This window comes from Aulonocara stuartgranti, assembly GCF_965226115.1.
Source record: "Aulonocara stuartgranti genome assembly, chromosome: 11".
NCBI lineage: Eukaryota > Metazoa > Chordata > Actinopteri > Cichliformes > Cichlidae > Aulonocara > Aulonocara stuartgranti.
Genome location: NC_138947.1, coordinates 28,258,388 through 28,276,039, shown reverse-complemented (window position 1 = coordinate 28,276,039; position 17,652 = coordinate 28,258,388). Strand labels below are relative to the sequence as shown.

Genomic DNA, 17,652 nt, shown 5'->3' with positions numbered 1-17,652 from the left:
CTCTCTCCATCAGTGTCAGTTAGATAAAAGCCAATTCAAAGGAAATGAGGCTGCACTGTCTGTGCTCGGATGGAGTGAACAGCATCTTTGAGCGACTGACTGACTGATGTGTTTTTCTACCAAATGAAGTGAGGGTGTCTTTTTTGTTTCTTTTCCCCTTGTCGTGTGGAGCAACATGTGGCTTTGATGCTGATTTTGATTTGGATCCAAATGTAAAATTAGCAATAATAGCTTACCTTCAAGAAAGGGAACCTCATTAATCCCAAGCTGCACACGCAATTTTACCCCAACTCTTTTGCATCAGAGGCAGAGATGCTTTTATGGCAGGAATACAATCGCTTTGACGTCAACAAGAGTTTGTAGTTCTTCTGTTGCTGCAGCTGCCTGAATAGACGCCATTCAAGCAGGCAAACATGAATGGCAAAGATGATTTATAAATGGCGCTGACGTCTGTTGCATTCATGCGCATGTATTAACGATATTGGACAATAAGCACACATGTAAACTCAGGGGCCGGCAGCAGCGGCTACTTCCGTTAAGGTGCACATCTCTGTGCAGGTGAGTCCATAAACAGACAATGAAAGAATGAGTCAAAGGAAGAGCAAGAGGAGTCATTCACCATACTACAACCTGTGACTCAGGACAGCCTTACACCGAGACAAGACACCCACATCATCGTCAGACAGACATTTAAACCACGAGTAAAAATGTGTTGCTGTGTGAGAATAAATTGGTAAGCAAGTTATTTTCTCCATGACAGCATATTTAATCAGGAGTAGCAGTTACTCTGACAATTTGTGCTTTACATTAAACATTTCAGAGTTTGTCTAGTGCCAACAAAACACCACACAACAAAGTGATTTTGTCATCTCGGTGTTTAAATCACGCAGAAAAAAGAAAGCTTTCCTTGTGAATGTTTGAGCTGAGATTTACATAAAAGGACATGAATTTATTAGTTTATTTGTGTGTGTGTGTGTGTGTGTGTGTGTGTGTGTGTGTGTGTGTGTGTGTGTGTGTGGGGCTCTGCCTCTTTTTGCCTCTGTTACATTATCTTCTTTTACCTTGACATTATAGCTGAAAGTTCACCTCTATGGAATAAAATGTTCATTAGCCTCTAGAGAAGATCTTTGTAAGACTTTTCTTAAAAGATTTTAAAATTAAGACAGCAAAGGGGGAGATATTACATTTTGCTTTTTCTTGGCACCCGAGTTAATTGTAAAGTAACTCGAGAGCTCAGAGCTTTCATCAGAGATTTGGGAGTGCTACTGGTGACTAACGAAAACAACCAGTTTGCCAATGACAGCATATTAAACTGTCTTGGTTCTTCTCTCACTGCTCTTAACTCCAGCCTCCATCCTTCTATTCTCCATTTATCTACCAGATGCCCTCAGATTTGCTTCCAGATCCAGTCACCTGGCTTTGTCCCCTCCTTATTAACGCCCGTAAAGGCTGATCTTCAGCTTTACCATGCACCTGCTTCCCATTCAGCATTCCCATGAGGAATGCTCAGACCTCTACATTGGAGAGACCAAACAGCCACTTCACAAGCGCATGGCACAACACAGAAGAGCCACCTCCACAGGACAAGACTCAGCAGTCCATCTGCATCTTAAGGATAAAGGACACTCTTTCGAGGATGCCAATGTTCACATTTTGGACAGAGAGGACAGATGGTTTGAAAGAGGAGTGAAAGAAGCCATCTATGTCCACTGTGAGCGACCATCTTTGAACAGAGGCGGGGGTTTACGACACCAACTCTCTGCCATCTATAATCCAGTTTTGAGATCCCTCCCCAGACGCCTTAACGCCCACTCACATCCTGGGCCATCTGATTTCAGGAATTCGCATGATAAGGTGGGGCCAGGTTTCACAATGAGCTCACCCGAAACTCTGGCTGATTGGAACCCACACCCAGTTTCACACCTTGGCTCAGGCGATTAGAGGATCATCAGGGGGTCCTTTTGTCCCTCTGTGGGGGGTTACTCCCACTAGGTTTATATCTGGGACTCTCCACCATTTGACCTTAGAACTGAAGAAGCTTCTCGGATGAGAGGTGAAACGTCTTCAAGCAACTTAAAGAAGTCCAGACGCTTTTCTTTGCAAGCTCCTTTGACTACGATGACCTGGATGACTGAGAACCTTCACAGACACTTAGGCAACAACTGGTGTCAATTTGGCAGCCAAGGCAGGAAAACTAGACAGTGGCTCAATGCACTTGAGTTGGAAGTTAGGATTTAAGATACTTAGAAACAGCCAACTACAAAACATGCAAACTCATCTGTGAAAAAGAAGTGGATTGCAGGGGGCACCTAGCAACAATCAGGGCTTGCAGTTTACTCAACTATATTTCCACCTCACTGGTGAGGAAGTGTTGTGATTTTGCCATATTGTAAAAGAAGACGCATTAACTGAGTAAACTCATACCTGTCAAATGTCTGGTAGGAGATTTCTTGCACAAACATGATACTTATTAGTCTGAGTGGGGTTTATTTTCTGTACACTTTGAATAGACAATTTATGCGAAGGGAAACTGAAAGTTGATGGCAATATCACTCGTTTCACTGCTATTTGATCTACAAAAACTATCACAGATATTTTTTGATTAATAACCTTTATTATAATGAGTGTCACTTCACAAAATGTTCGCCTTGATGCTAGAATGTGAAGGGATCATTGAAGATATTGGTCACATGATGATCCAAAGTGGTGGGATAACAAAAATTGCCATTTGTCAGAACCCTCAGCAATCCAACCTCATAGAAAGGAAAATCAAATTCCCAGTTTGCTTCTGTTTACTGTTAGGCTTAGCAATTTCATTAAAGCTAAGAGGAGCCGTTTCTCTTATTTGTACTGATTTTCAAAGCAATAAAAAAAATGTCCTTTGGGTGATTTTTATTTCAGCTGCACACCTGTGGATATACTTGGTGTTTCAAAGGGGATTAAATTACTGTTTTTATATTGATATTTGGCATCTTTGTACATAGAACTGCTTTGAAAAAGCTACATATTTACAATAGAAAACATCATTGCAAAGAAACCGGTCATTGGGTTCACTGGGTGGATTTGATGCCAGGACTCTCTATACTGTGTAATCTAAAAAAACAAACTGGAGGGATCTGAACTGGTGTGGGTCTGCTCCATGGTTTCATTCTTTTGGCACTTTGAGTTATACACAGTTATAATCAAGAAGGTGAGAGTTGGTTTGGGGTATAAATGAGGCTTAAGAAAATGCTACTTTTATAAATAAAGCCTCAGTGTGACATAAGAATTCGCTTTTTGAATAAACACAGTGAAATTTCATGTATGTGAGCAAGTGTTGTTTATGGAATAAGACAACTCCACCGAGGAAATGCCAGAGTTTAATGTGACTATAATACAAGCAGCACTGCATAAGACACAATCAAAAGCCTGAATATATTTCATAATACAATCCAGATATCAATATACTTAAAAGAGAGTTATATAATTGTTTTGTCAGATTTTGATTTTATATCACAGCTGTTTTAATACAGGAATCAGAGTCAAAAAGCAAGCCACACTAAACAAAATGCACTAAAAGTTGTACAAATGTGTGTCTCTCCAGAAACTTACAGTTAGAAAGAATTACATTTATTGCATTTACTCACAAAATGGTATGTGCATACATTTGGTTTTACCATACTGTTTTTAATTCCATTTTTATTTATGAGAAAAAACATTTTACTGAGCATGGAGTAGATGAATTTTGAAGAAAAAAAAAAAGAAAGAAAGTTTAATCCATAAATCTACATTTCAAAATGAAAATAAAACATGTAAGAAAATAGCCGTCACATTACAGTTACAGTATATTCATTGTACTCATGAAACAGTAAATACCAAAGGGAACGCAGGGATAAAATTCTCATAGAGCCTAGAAATTAAAAGAGCTCACAGCGTTAGCAGTAATAATAAAAAGTACACAAATAAAGCAGAATAAAAGCTGGAACCACTTAGTCTGTATCCTCTGATCTTCTTCTCCTGTACTTAGATATGCCTAAACATATGATTAATATTGATCAGTAGTCTATAATTACTAAAACAGTTATACTGTAATTTGGGGACTGCAATAAAAAGTGATATCAAACTGAAAATACATTCTTGATTAAAAAGAAAAATGTTGTTCATTAACTCTTTTTACGGAAATCAGTAGCTATGTTCCCTACACCATCAGGATGTGGTTTCCAAGCACGTCCTATTTAAAAAAAAAAAAAAAAAAAGAAAGAAAGAAAGAAAGAAAGAAAGAAAGAAAGAAAGAAAGAAAGAAAGAAAGAAAAAATCCTGAGTCCTTTGTGGGTATAATTATCTGTGCAGTCAGCAATACAGTGAGCAAAGTCATCAACTGCATCTCTGTCAGAAAAAGCCTCGACTCTCACATCTAAGAGCCTCAATGAGAGCGAGGGCAAGACTCGGATGACCATGATTACCGGTATTTGCTGTTCTCAGGAGAAAGATGGTGCTGTGGACTAAAATCTTAAGCAGAGTATTTGTGGTTACAGAGAATACCGAGCAGTACTGTATTTAAAGCTCTCATCTTGTGTAGTTTAAATTATTTTGTTGCACTGAGATAAAGCTACTATACGGTGATTTGGCACATCACATATATTGTACAACATTAAAATTCTTCATTTCCATTGTTCTGTTGTTTTCTTGGTTACAAAGATGGCTACCAGGAAAAGTACAACAAGCATCGGTACATTCAACAGCCAGGCTGATTGATACAGCACAACACAATCTGAAAACTGTTTACGTAGCATCATAAGCAAGTACAGCAAGATTTCCAAAGACATATGTGAATATAAGCTTTAGCTTTTAGTATTTACAACCAAATGTAATAATAAAATACATTGTTTCTCAAGCAGAGTGCAACTTAAATAGTAGGTCTTTTATTTTTAATCTACGGTGAAGGACCATCAGCAGGGATGGACAGCTTACTTGAAAAATGTTACTCATTTAATACTCATGTATATGATCCTTGTCATGAGTGCAGTTAAGATGTACCTTATTTAACAACCCCAAAACACACACAGTGATGATTACAACTTCAATATGTAGAAAAACAATTAAAAAAATCTTTTAGTTCCAGTCTTTCATATTTTTTCCTCAATGGGAGGTACAGCAGACTATTTGCCAAACAGATGGCTGTGATACTGACCACAAACTCCAGAGGTCTATTACACAAAAATATTGTCTGTGGTCATATGAAATTTGCTTTAAGATGATTATAAAGCATGTTTGATAGTTCAATCAAATCAAAACAGGCTCTTAAACCCTAAAGATGGACTACGGGGATTACAATCAAGTCATTGCCAAATAAATTAAGACAATGTTGATTTAGTCTATGGGCACCTATAGTTTCCTGGTAAACTAGTTTTGGCACTGGTTTTAATTCTCAATCTGGTGTCTGTAACAACAGACAAAATAAAGAAAAGTTATCCACTACAGAGTTAAATATTAGCCAACTTTCATTCAACTTAACTTGAAACAAAATTGTATGTTTCCATGATATTAGTGAGTCATGCTTGCTAATCTTTTTTAAAAAGGGCCTTTTTGGTACTAATTTAACTAGAATTCACAAGCACATTAGGACTATTAAAGACCTTCATATCCTAGACCCTTTTTATGAAACAAAAGAGTAGCTTTTTAGAGTTATTGCGCCATAATCACACTCCTGTCTTCGGAAAACCATTGTTTGCTTTCACTGTCCAGGTTTTCAGGGTTAACATTAGCATACCAAGCTAAAAGTAGTTAGCAACACGTAAACTGGGCTTAAATGTGTCTAGTTTATGACATGTAATTTGTAGAAACAGTTTTGGATGTAGCTAGGAGCCACCTGTTTTAGAAACAGCTAGCTAAGAGGAGCTCATTCAAGCTAGCTCAGCTAGCATGTTATCCTATACCTCTTTCATCACTAAAGAAACAAAGATGGCAAAACAACCACTGGATCAGATGCATGAATTTTGTGATCCTTTACTACTTCTTCATTGAATAATCCAAATCCTGCAAAATCATACAAGTATTTATTTATTTATTTAAACAGACTGTATTACAGGTATATATGTGTTGCTTCTTTTAATACAACTCTTACTTTTTATGAAAAATTTCCACTTATTGGACCTGCACCAATCTTGTTTTTCTTTTCCTCATGCAGAGTTTTAAATTCATTGATTTGAATAAACTCACTTTCTACAGTTTAAGAGAGGTCACTGTCGAAGAAGGATGACTTTTTCTCAGTTTCAGACAGGTTTTTTTTTTTCCATTAGTGATGACATGTACAGTAGCAATCACAGCCGGATCAAAGAGGCAGTAATCGTGTCCTGCAGTCACTGGTGCCTTATCCCCTCTAGTCCAGGTGAAATTAACAGCGCTTATGTGGAATATTACAGCTTTCGCGATATCCATGCGACAGAAAAAGAAAAAGTCAAACATTTGTGCAGTTAGTTGAGGGCGGCGTATCCACTTTGCTACGAATGTCCTTGATGTCATTGAGCGGGGAGTCACTGGTTCTAATCTGGCATTTAAACACCTGCTTATAGGCCTTTCTGAAGTTCTCCGACAGGAAGGCGTAGATGACCGGGTTGACTGATGAATTGCTGTACGCCAGGCAGTGTGCAGCCACCCGCAATACAAAGGAGGCTTGGTTTAGCGGGAAGGTCCCAAACTCCACCCAGAGGTGAACTACATGATGAGGGAGCCACGACAGGCAGAACACCACCACCACCACAAGCACCGTCTGAGCAGTCTGGGATCCACAAAGGAAAGGGGAAAAGGTAAGATTTTGTCAGTATCTACAAGGATAACAAATACAGAATTTAATATTCTATTTAAGCTTGAAGTCTTGTTTACGATAGAAGAATAAAGCTTGGAAAGTCATTGATGAGATAGTGGCATGTTTGGGACCAATCTGCATTGTAAAAATTGTGTGAGATCATTAACATCCTATAATCAAGTTCCTGCCCTCCAGTAGAAGTCTTTGAGACCATGCTCATTTTTAAGTATGCATTGCTTGAGAAACATTATGAGTTATTTTTGCTAACCAATATCTTAGATTTTGGCAGCAGTATGCACATCACTGCATTCTTATCTCTGCATCAGCAATGGAAGTGTGTGGAGAGATCTGTCAGACAGTCCATTGACAGCAAGTGAAAGAGAGAGAGAGTAAGCAGGCTCTGGCTTCAAGCCAAACTAAAGTGCGCTTCAGGAGACTTTGGATGACTAATGTCCAACAACTCAGAAGATAATGGATTAATATTCTTTGTTGATATGCCATTTTTCTTTGGCCTGAGGATCGAGGAGCTCATCACACATCAATAAACCTTCTCATACCCCCATTTACATTTAATCATTTTAGAGTTTAACAGTAAATACTGAGAACTTTGCACTGATAATATTATGATCCCATACCACAGACTTTAATTAATCAACATTACATAAGTGACTTTTAACATCTCTACATGCACATTTGGGTGATTCCTATTTGCAAATACTACGTGTTATTTTTGTTAGGTTTACTCAGTAGCATGGCAATGTGGCATACTTGTTTAATTCTTAAATCTCATGACAGCTGTGTTGACTGTTCTGTTCTTCTGTATTACAGCTGTTTTCCCCCAAAAAAGTTAAGAGAGTTTTGAACATATTTATCAATTAGAAAACAATCAACTTAAGCACAGTGCCCAAGGCAAATAGTGCGTGAGCAGTGGATGAAGTTAACAAAGAACTGGTATGAACAAAAACAGCAGATCTGACCTTAGACAGCTGTTTAAATATTTTCAAGTACGGCCTAAAAACCTTGAAAAAGCAGACGTACTGTAAATGCCTTTTCACCCGACACTTAATGAGTCACTGGTGGCATTTCATCCACAGTCTGTGTCATAAACTCATTTCTGTAGCTACTTACAAAACCTGTAAAATGATGTGACAGTTATCATAAATCAAATTGTAATCGGAAGATTGCCGGTTCAAGCCCCGGCTCGGACAGTTGTGTCCTTGGGCAAGACACTTCACCTGCCGCCTACTGGTAATGGCCAGAGGGGCTGATGGCGCGATATGGCAGCCTCGCTTCTGTCAGTCTGCCCCAGGGCAGCTGTGGCTACAACTGTAGCTTGCCTCCACCAGTGTATGAATGTGAGAGTGAATGAATAGTGGTATTGTAAAGCGCTTTGAGGGGTCCCGAAAAGCGCTATATAAATGCAATCCATTATTATTATTATTAAATTTACATAATATCCAAGAAGAAGAAATTAAACGATGTTATTCTTCCTACAAACAAAAAAAAGGAAGAAAAACTAATTACATGCTCCTTGATTTGCTGAGGTAGTAAGAAGATTTATTGCAGGGCTAATTACTTCTCATCAAAGATAACGGAAATATTGAAAATCCTGAATCAGGAATTCAGCTTTCCAAGTTTTGATGGGTATAAGTTAGAAATAATATTTGGCCAACCATCTGAGCAAGTAGCTGTCAGAAGTAACAGAGCTGATGTTAAGTGTAAAGTGAAAATATTCTCAACTAAATGAATATGAGTGCACAGATTTTCACCTCATTGGAGAGCATTCTGAGATGCAGTATTTTTACTGTTATGAAAAATGAAAAGCCTAATATGTCATTTCCTTGTATGACAACTATGCAACCTACAAGGTTTTAAAAAACATTTTTATGGCAAGCACAAAAAATGCCAGAAAGTTGCTAAATCAGCTGACTGTAAGGTCTCGATGGTAACCTAATTGTTTTGGTGTTGTAGATTTCAGCATTGCTGTTTGGTTCAGTCTAAAAAGGCACAATCTGTAAAGCAGAAAAATGACACCAATGAAGAAGTGCCAAAAACTGAAGTTCAGCTCGGTGCCACTTGACTCCAAAAAGCAAGTCTTTCGCCACAGACTCCTGTTTTGAAATGCTCAACTTTACAGCATTAAAAAGTATGATTACAGCCTATTAAAAAAGACAACTCTGAGTGGGGTGAACGTTTGTAGAATTTTTAATGGATTATCTGAGTAATTATGGCTTGCTGTGTGGAAATGTGTGCTGTGTGTGTATTACTTAGCAAAAATGTGTTGCTAGCATAGAGTTTAGCTTGCTATCCAAACTAACGTGTTTGCTATTAAAGCAACAGTTCATACTCTCATCTAAATGTGGTGCTTTTGATCCAAAAAAAAGCTAACATGACTGCCAAATGCAGAGTTTTAAACCAAATGGTGATATCACGGTGGATATGTCTTTTGGTTGGTAATAGCAGCAGGCAGCAAGTATTCACGGGCGCTAAAAGAACGCTGCTGTGTGCATCGTTAGAATCACTGTTAGGAACTTCTGAGCATAGTGATGGAGTCAAACATTCCAGCCACTAACCTGACTCCAGATACTGTTCAGTGCTGTGTGTATAGGCAACATGTTCACATGAGCGACTTTAGAGTATAATGCTATTTTATATGGCTAATATTTGTGCGGTCTGATGAAATGCCCTGCGATCCTTATTTAACTGTAACAAAATACAGTACTGCATTGATAAATTACAATAAATATAGTTTTAAAAAAATATTTTACCAGTCACATGATACAGTGGGGCAAAAAAGTATTTAGTCAGCCACCGATTGTGCAAGTTCCCCCACCTAAAATGATGACAGAGGTTAGTAATTTGCACCAGAGGTACACTTCAACTGTGAGAGACAGAATGTGAAAACAAAATCCATGAATTCACATGGTAGGATTTGTAAAGAATTTATTCGTAAATCAGGGTGGAAAATAAGTATTTGGTCACCTCAAACAAGGAAAATCTCTGGCTCTCACAGACCTGTAACGTCTTCTGTAAGAAGCTTTTCTGTCCCCCACTCGTTACCTGTATGAATGGCACCTGTTTGAACTCATCATCTGTATAAAAGACACCTGTCCACAGCCTCAAACAGTCAGACTCCAAACTCCGCCATGGCCAAGACCAAAGAGCTTTCGAAGGACACCAGGAAAAGTATTGCAGACCTGCACCAGATTGGGAAGAGTGAATCTACAATAGGCAAGCAGCTTGGTGTGAAAAATCAACTGTGGGAGCAATCATCAGAAAATGGAAGACATACAAGACCACTGATAATCTCCCTCGATCTGGGGCTCCACGCAAGATCTCATCCCGTGGGGTCAAAATGATCATGAGAACGGTGGGCAAAGATCCCAGAACCACACGGGGGGACCTGGTGAATGACCTGCAGAGAGCTGGGACCAAAGTAACAAAGGTCACCATCAGTAACACACTACAACGGCAGGGAATCAAATCCCGCAGTGCCAGACGTGTTCCGCTGCTGAAGCCAGTGCATGTCCAGGCCCGTCTGAAGTTTGCCAGAGAGCACATGGATGATACAGCAGAGGATTGGGAGAATGTCATGTGGTCAGATGAAACCAAAGTAGAACTTTTTGGTATAAACTCAACTCGTCGTGTTTGGAGGAAGAAGAATACTGAGTTGCATCCCAAGAACACCATACCTACTGTGAAGCATGGGGGTGGAAACATCATGCTATGGGGCTGTTTTTCTGCCAAGGGGACAGGACGACTGATCCGTGTTAAGGACAGAATGAATGGGGCCATGTATCGTGAGATTTTGAGCCAAAACCTCCTTCCATCAGTGAGAACTTTGGAGATGAAACGAGGCTGGGTCTTCCAACATGACAATGATCCAAAACACACCGCCCGGGCAACAAAGGAGTGGCTCCGTAAGAAGCATTTGAAAGTCCTGGAGTGGCCTAGCCAGTCTCCAGACCTCAACCCCATAGAAAATCTGTGGCGGGAGTTGAAAGTCCGTGTTGCTCGGCGACAGCCCCAAAACATCACTGCTCTCGAGAAGATCTGCATGGAGGAATGGGCCAAAATACCAGCTACTGTGTGTGCAAACCTGGTAAAGACCTATAGTAAACGTTTGACCTCTGTTATTGCCAACAAAGGTTATGTTACAAAGTATTGAGTTGTATTTTTGTTATTGACCAAATACTTATTTTCCACCCCGATTTACGAATAAATTCTTTACAAATCCTACCATGTGGATTCATGGATTTTTTTTTCACATTCTGTCTCTCACAGTTGAAGTGTACCTCTGGTGCAAATTACTGACCTCTGTCATCATTTTAAGTGGGGGAACTTGCACAATCGGTGGCTGACTAAATACTTTTTTGCCCCACTGTAGGTAAACATTTTTGTCTTGATACAAGTTAGCACTGGCCAGAGAAATCTTTCTGACCCCAACACAACTACACACATAGACACAAAGACACGGTGACTATGAACAGGTTCTCACAGTTTTAGCGCAGTATTACAGTAAAAGCAGGGTTTTGTTTGAATGGTGTCCATAAAACATTCACATCTTCCCCTAAACCCACAGAGAGGCAGTCGTTAGGTTATTGTAAACGACTGCAGCAGAAACACCTTCTGTCATAAACTTTTAGCTCATCACTCAAGAACTGATTTACCTAACAACCCAAAGGTGATTCTTTTGAGTTTTTAAAGTCAAAAATGGACACCAAGATGACTTTTCTTCAAAGAGAAACACAAGAAAAACTGTTATCATGTTGGGAAATTATCATTTGGCAAGTTTGTGCTACATTTTTGATATTTCCACAACTAATCATCACTAGTAATCAAAAAATATCATTTGGATTCACAGTTTTCTGCAGCTCTTTTTAAATGTTCATTCAACATTATTCTCATTACTCCCGAAGTCACTGGGAAATTACTGCATGCTGTTGGGTGTCAGTCAATTCATTCAGTCTCCCAGGCTTCAGATATGCATATTACAGCCTACACACATTCTTAAATAATTTCAGAATGACTTGGCCAAACATTTATTTTTGTAATTATCTATAACCATCTGTGTTTTCCATCTGCATAACAGACTTAAACTCCTAAGATTTAACACTGCTTACTGCATGGCTCCTCAACCTCAGATTTAAAACAGAGAAAAAAATCCAGACACATATAATCAGAAAGGATTTGTAGCATATATGTGACACATATATAAAAAATCAACTCCTTGCAAAGACCTTGCAGAAAAGAAAGGTTCGTATTCCCTATGGTTTCCTAGATTTGTGTGTTGACAGTGTGTTGTGTTGTGACCTTTGAAGGCTGTGTGATTCCTCCTCTGTGAGGCTGAAGTCGATAAGAACATTGGTTGTGTTTCACAACAGCCATGGGAGCAACCTTGGTCTTCCCAGCTGCTTTTAACAATATATTTCACCAGCCTGACAGAGAGCAGCTGAGACCTAAGTTAAACCCATTTCTGCACAAATTCCCTTTGCTTTCACCAGATGCAATTTATTCTTTTTACCTGTTGATTTTCATCTTTTATGGAGGGAAACCCTTGATAATATGTCTGTGTGCTAATAGTATGAAAAAGAAGATTAGAACCAGAATGTCAGTCGGATTTTTGCTCATCTGGCTCATCAGGATTTGATATGTTTTAGACGTAATGGATTTAATCAGCATTTTGAAAAATATGCAGATTTTCATTCATGTACAGGAAACTGATAGGACTCTGATACCTCTCAGTTATAGCCTACAACCCAGAAAAAGTGGGGAACAGCTAAGTTCACCGATTCATTTTATTGGGGTGTTATTTGTGGGATTATTTTTGACAGGCAGTAAGATGGAGACAACAGGATGTCCTGAAATGGTCTGCTCTTACATAACATCATCTTATCGCAGATTAAACCTTCAGGTCAGCTTTCAAGTTGTAATTGTGAGCCTGAGAAATTTGGTGTTTTTTGGACAAAACAGTCAGGTCCATAATTTACTGGACAAAGATGCATTTTTTTTTAGTTTTGCCTCTGTAAACCACCATAGTTAATATGTGATTGAAGTACAAACCCACAGCTTTAATTCAAGAGTCTGTGTATGTTCCCAGTCATCAAAGTCATGGTAGTCTAGGCCCTTGAAAAGAAGAAGCCTCGTGGATGAGAGGTGAGGCATCTTCGAAAAACTATAATAAGTCCAGTCGCTGTCTTTTTCAAGCTCCTTGGACTTTAATTCAAGAGGTTTAACTTGACCCCAGAGGGTTTGCATGAACTGAGGACTGTTTTAAATAGAATAAGAATTGCAGTGACTGCCTGAAGTCTTGAACTCATGGACATCATGTCTTCCTCCTTTGAGATGCTTTACATTGATTTCAACCACCTTCCGTTGCTGCTTGTTTGTGGGTCGTTTTGTATTCAGTCTTGCATTTATGAACACAAAACGCTGCTCAACTTGGTCGAGCTCAGGTGACTCCGTTGGCATTTGAAGAACATTCCATGTCTGGGACTTTAGAAACTTGGATTGCTTTGCAGCTTTCGCTTATAAAACCATTTGCACTTTGATGCACTGTCTGATTGTTTTTGCAGCATTTTGCTGAATCTGACCAGAGAGTTTTCTTCATAATTCATCCTCCTACTTCTATCAGCGGTCATGTCATCAATAAACACCAGTGATACATTTCTACTGACAACCATAAGTTGTCTCCTCCAAGTTTTTACAGATAGTGCTGTATGCTTCACATCATGAGCTGCTTCTTTCATTCTCCATACTGCTCACTTGAGGTTATCCTGGTACAAGTTCATCTTCGTTTCATCTCCCCAAAGATTTCTCTGAACTCTGCAGACTCTTGTAGATGTTTTCTGGCAAAGTCTAAACTGCTGCTAGCGTAGCCAGTGGTAAATCTTCTGTTCTTGCATTCATGAAGGCGTACCGAACTCTTTGAGAGTGTTCTTTAATTGGTTAGATTTTGCAAAGTGGTTTATCTTTGTCATCATGAACTTTAGTTATCTTCTGTTCTTACAGTGTTGCTGAGCTGGCCAGTTCATTCATTCTTTTGAAAAATGAACCAGATTATTGTTTTGGCCTCTCTTCAAGTTTTATGCTATCTCTCTGAGAGGTTTGTTTTGTTTTTTGGCCTCCCTTGCCAAACATCTGACACCGCCTTAGGTCTCATATTAAAAATACAGTGAAAAGCTATCAACTATAAATTCAACACTTTGAATTAACTTCAGATATTGTCCATCCCTCCATCCAGATAATGTGTCTGCTTCTTTTTTCATGAAAAACAAGGTAACGCTATCTTCTCAGTCAATTGTCCAAATACTTTAGAGCCTCTGAAAATGGGACACTGTGTATATAAATTGCTGTAATTCCTTAACCAGTAAATTATCATTTTTACAAAGCTTCTTGAATTAAAGCTTAAAGTCTGCACTTCAATCATATCTGTTTGAATTAAAATCCACTGTGGTTTATTTGTCTAACAAAGTATAGACCCAACAGTATGTGCTACTTTGTTATATGAATTATGTTTTCAATAAATCTGTGGGAAAATGTCTGCAAAGCCCCCATAGTTTTAATTCATAGCCCAGTTTATACTGTTACGACAGGAAAGAAGTTCATTAGCACTGTACGCGGGTAAAAGCAGCTTCCAGTATTTACTGTATGTTGAGATAAGCTAAGCCACCTCCTCGCTGTATTTTTAAAGGACTGATAAGAGATTTTTTTAATTAAATCAAGAAAGCTGTAAAGCATATTTCCCAGCACTCCAAGCTGCAGCCCAGACTATTCTTCATATAATATGACCAAGCCACTGTGGTTAAGTTACTGGTACCAGCCAAGTTAGTCTCTGAGTCAGGCTGCTGAGAAATCAACCAGGGGTTTGATTCACTGTTGTGCTTGTGCCAGAACACGTGTCAGTCCAAAAATAGTTTCCTCTTGAAAGTGTGTTTCATTTAGTGTCTGCCATTTCACACCATAAGAGGAAAGACAAAGAAGTGTAAGTAGCTTAAATCCCTCTAACCTGTTTGTAGATTAAATGATAGAAATAAAAGTAATAAAGTAATAACCTAGAACAGGGGTGTCGAACTCCAGGCCTCAAGGGCCGGTGTCCTGCAGGTTTTAGATATCACCTTGGGTCAGCACACCTGAATCAAATGATTAGTTCATTACCAGGCGTCTGGAGAACTTCAAGACATGTTGAGGAGGTCATTTAGCCATTTAAATAAGCTGTGTTAGATCAAGGACTCATCTGAAACCTGCGTGACATCGGCCCTCGAGGCCTGGAGTTCGACACCTCTGACCTATAAGGACTGTAGGTATTACTAAACACTTCTCCTAAGACACACTGGACTAATCAGAGAGATACTGCCAAGGAAACACAAAACATGCATATTCATCAAAAGTGCATACACATGATCCAGTTTTCAGTATAAAATTCTCATCTTTGTCAGTTTTACACCGGCTTGTATTTTTCCTCACTGCAGCTGCTGATTCCCTCTGAAAGTGTGTAAAAGTGCTCTCTTCTGACATTCATTTTAGTCTCTCAGTACCTGCAAACGTAATTTATGTATTACAGGGTTTAATGATTTGTTGGACGACCATTTATCACAAAGTTATTGGTGTGACAATCTCTTCCAGGACTCCCCGCATAGCAAACACAATAAATCATCAGAACATCAGAAATTCCCGATTCACTTTCCACAGTTGTTTAGGTTTCAGGTCATAAAAGCATGTTTCTAGAGAAGTACGCACGAAAGCACATGTAAATCCTCATCGGTCCATCTCCCCAACTGACCGGGAGTCTGTACTCCTGGCTTTGTAACATTGTAAGCAGTTATCAGATGCTGTGACATATAACAGACAGACGTATCGGTAATCAAGTAGGCGACTGCAGATAGCTACTCTCAGGAAAGTCAAATGACCTCCAAAGAGTATGATAGTCTAGATGGCAGCTTGCTTGTGCATTACCTTTTGGCCATCAAGCTCAAGTGCACCAGTTAATAGTACACGTGCACAATATTGCATTTATATTTATTATTCTGGCTACAAGGGAGAGTCGGAGGTAATGATTTGGTGTATGGCTATTCCTGCACCAAATTATAGGTGCTGGACTGTGGTCGGCCAAATACTTGAGTGAATTCTTATTCTTTATTCAAAAAAATGAATGCATAAACTATCAATGGCTATACTATAATGGCTATTCCCCAACCACCCAACACATCGCTATGATACGTACCTTTTTCTTTGATGCCTCTGACTTTTTGGACATATTTCTTAGTTTTTTGTGCAAGTGATTTAACACCTGTAAACAAGGGATACAGAAGTCAAATGTACATTTCTTTAGCAGTAATTCCTCTAATTATATCACTGACCTGTGTGAACAGCCTTTTCTTACCTTTGCATAACAGAAAGAAATGAGCAGCAGAGGCAGCACATAACCAAAGATAAACGTGCAAACCACATAGATCTTCTTCTGGTTCTGATCCGGCCACACTTCCCAGCAAAAGGTGTGATTTTCCCCTCTCTGAAAAATATTCTGGTAATACATGATAGGCGCAGCCATGGCCAGGGAGAGTATCCAAATCACCACCACACCAATAAGAGCGTGCTTCGCCACCCGAATAGAGGACGACTTTCTGGAGTGAACGATGGCAATGTATCGGTCCACTGACATAGCGGATAGGGTGAAGATGCTGACCAGCATAGAAACAGTGAAGAAGTAGTGGATGAATTTGCAAATAAACGCACCGAGCACCCAAGTGGGCATCATGTAGATAGTGGACTGGAAAGGGATGCAGAAGAGCAAGTAAGACAGGTCTGCTATGCTTAGGTTCAGGATGAATATGTTGGTGGTGCTTCGAGGTTTTCCCGGTTTGCTCCGGGCCAGCACGGTGATCACCATGGAGTTGCCCAGCACGCCGAGCGTAAAGATGAGCCCGAAAACCAGAAGCGTGATGAAATTATCCGTGCCGATCCCGAATAAAAGTTTCTCGTCCTCCTCCTCCTCCACACGGCTGAGGTTCCAGGGCTCTTCCAAGAGCCAAACAGAGTCTGTCAAGTTCATTATTTATTCTTTGCTCTTCGGATTAAGTTAAAAGGTAAGCAAAGGCACCTGCAGCTGGTCTGTGCTGCTTCATTGCACGGAATTTTCTGGGCAAGGGTTTATGGTCAGGTACGTTTCCATCAGCGTTCCTGCAGACAGTATTGTTGCTCTCCTGTGTCTTTGTGTCGAGACTTCGGTAAATCCCCCTCTTAGCTTTCTATATTATATTTGTGTATATTTCAAAGCGATCTCGGTTTTTGTGCAGCGTTAAATCAGCTTTGCAGCTGCGCGTTTTGGAGTCGCTCTCCCGGCGCGCACCTGACCCGAGCGCGCAGCGACCGCGCCGATCCAGTCTGCTGCTTCTTTCTCCGCGTCGGGACTTTTTCCTCTCAGATTAGAGCAGGGGCTGGGCTCTACCGCTGCACGTCAGCATCAATACCACCTCCCAAGAAATAGGGGGGGCGGGGGGGGGGGGGGAGCGAGAGAGAGAGAGAATTAATGGAATACTGTTTATTCTACGTGTTTCCGAAACCATCCCATTAAAACTGAACGTCAAAGTAATTTTCCTTGTCAGATTCAGTTTGTTTGTGATACTTTACGGCCAAGGTGCAAATGCTGCTCTGATCACAGGGCTGGTCTGTCAAATGTGCAATAAACCACAAAACAATATCGTTCGCCAGTCATGGTCTGATTGGCTTAAATGGCTTTTATCATAGAAAGAAAATAAACTGCCGAAACATGTTATAACAAATGGTACTTGGTTGCAGTGTCATTTTTATAATGTCTGCCTTATTTCACCCAGTAAAAAGGAAATGTACATTCTGATGCACTTTTCTGA

At 39.7% G+C, this 17,652-nt stretch overlaps 1 protein-coding gene across 1 annotated transcript; it reads right to left on the bottom strand.

Annotated features, from left to right (window-relative positions):
- Positions 1-6,026: 6,026 nt before the first annotated feature.
- Positions 6,027-17,195, bottom strand: LOC309717138 (galanin receptor type 1-like). The gene is made up of 3 exons (XM_082551453.1): positions 16,167-17,195; positions 16,008-16,073; positions 6,027-6,757 (listed from the first exon to the last, which is right to left on the bottom strand). Exons 1-3 carry the CDS (start codon positions 16,833-16,835, stop codon positions 6,437-6,439), a joined length of 1,056 nt encoding a protein of 351 aa, XP_082407579.1. The 5' UTR covers positions 16,836-17,195; the 3' UTR covers positions 6,027-6,436.
- Between the last annotated feature and the right edge of the window lie 457 nt (positions 17,196-17,652).

Coding starts and splice junctions, on each gene's coding strand:
- LOC309717138 (XM_082551453.1), bottom strand. CDS start 16,835: ATGAACTTGACAGACTCTGTTTGGCTCTTGGAAGAGCCCTGGAACCTC. Junction 16,074..16,166: donor TTTCTTTCTGTTATGCAAAG/GTAAGAAAAGGC, acceptor CCTTGTTTACAG/GTGTTAAATCACTTGCACAA. Junction 6,758..16,007: donor CAGAGGCATCAAAGAAAAAG/GTACGTATCATA, acceptor TGTGGATCCCAG/ACTGCTCAGACGGTGCTTGT.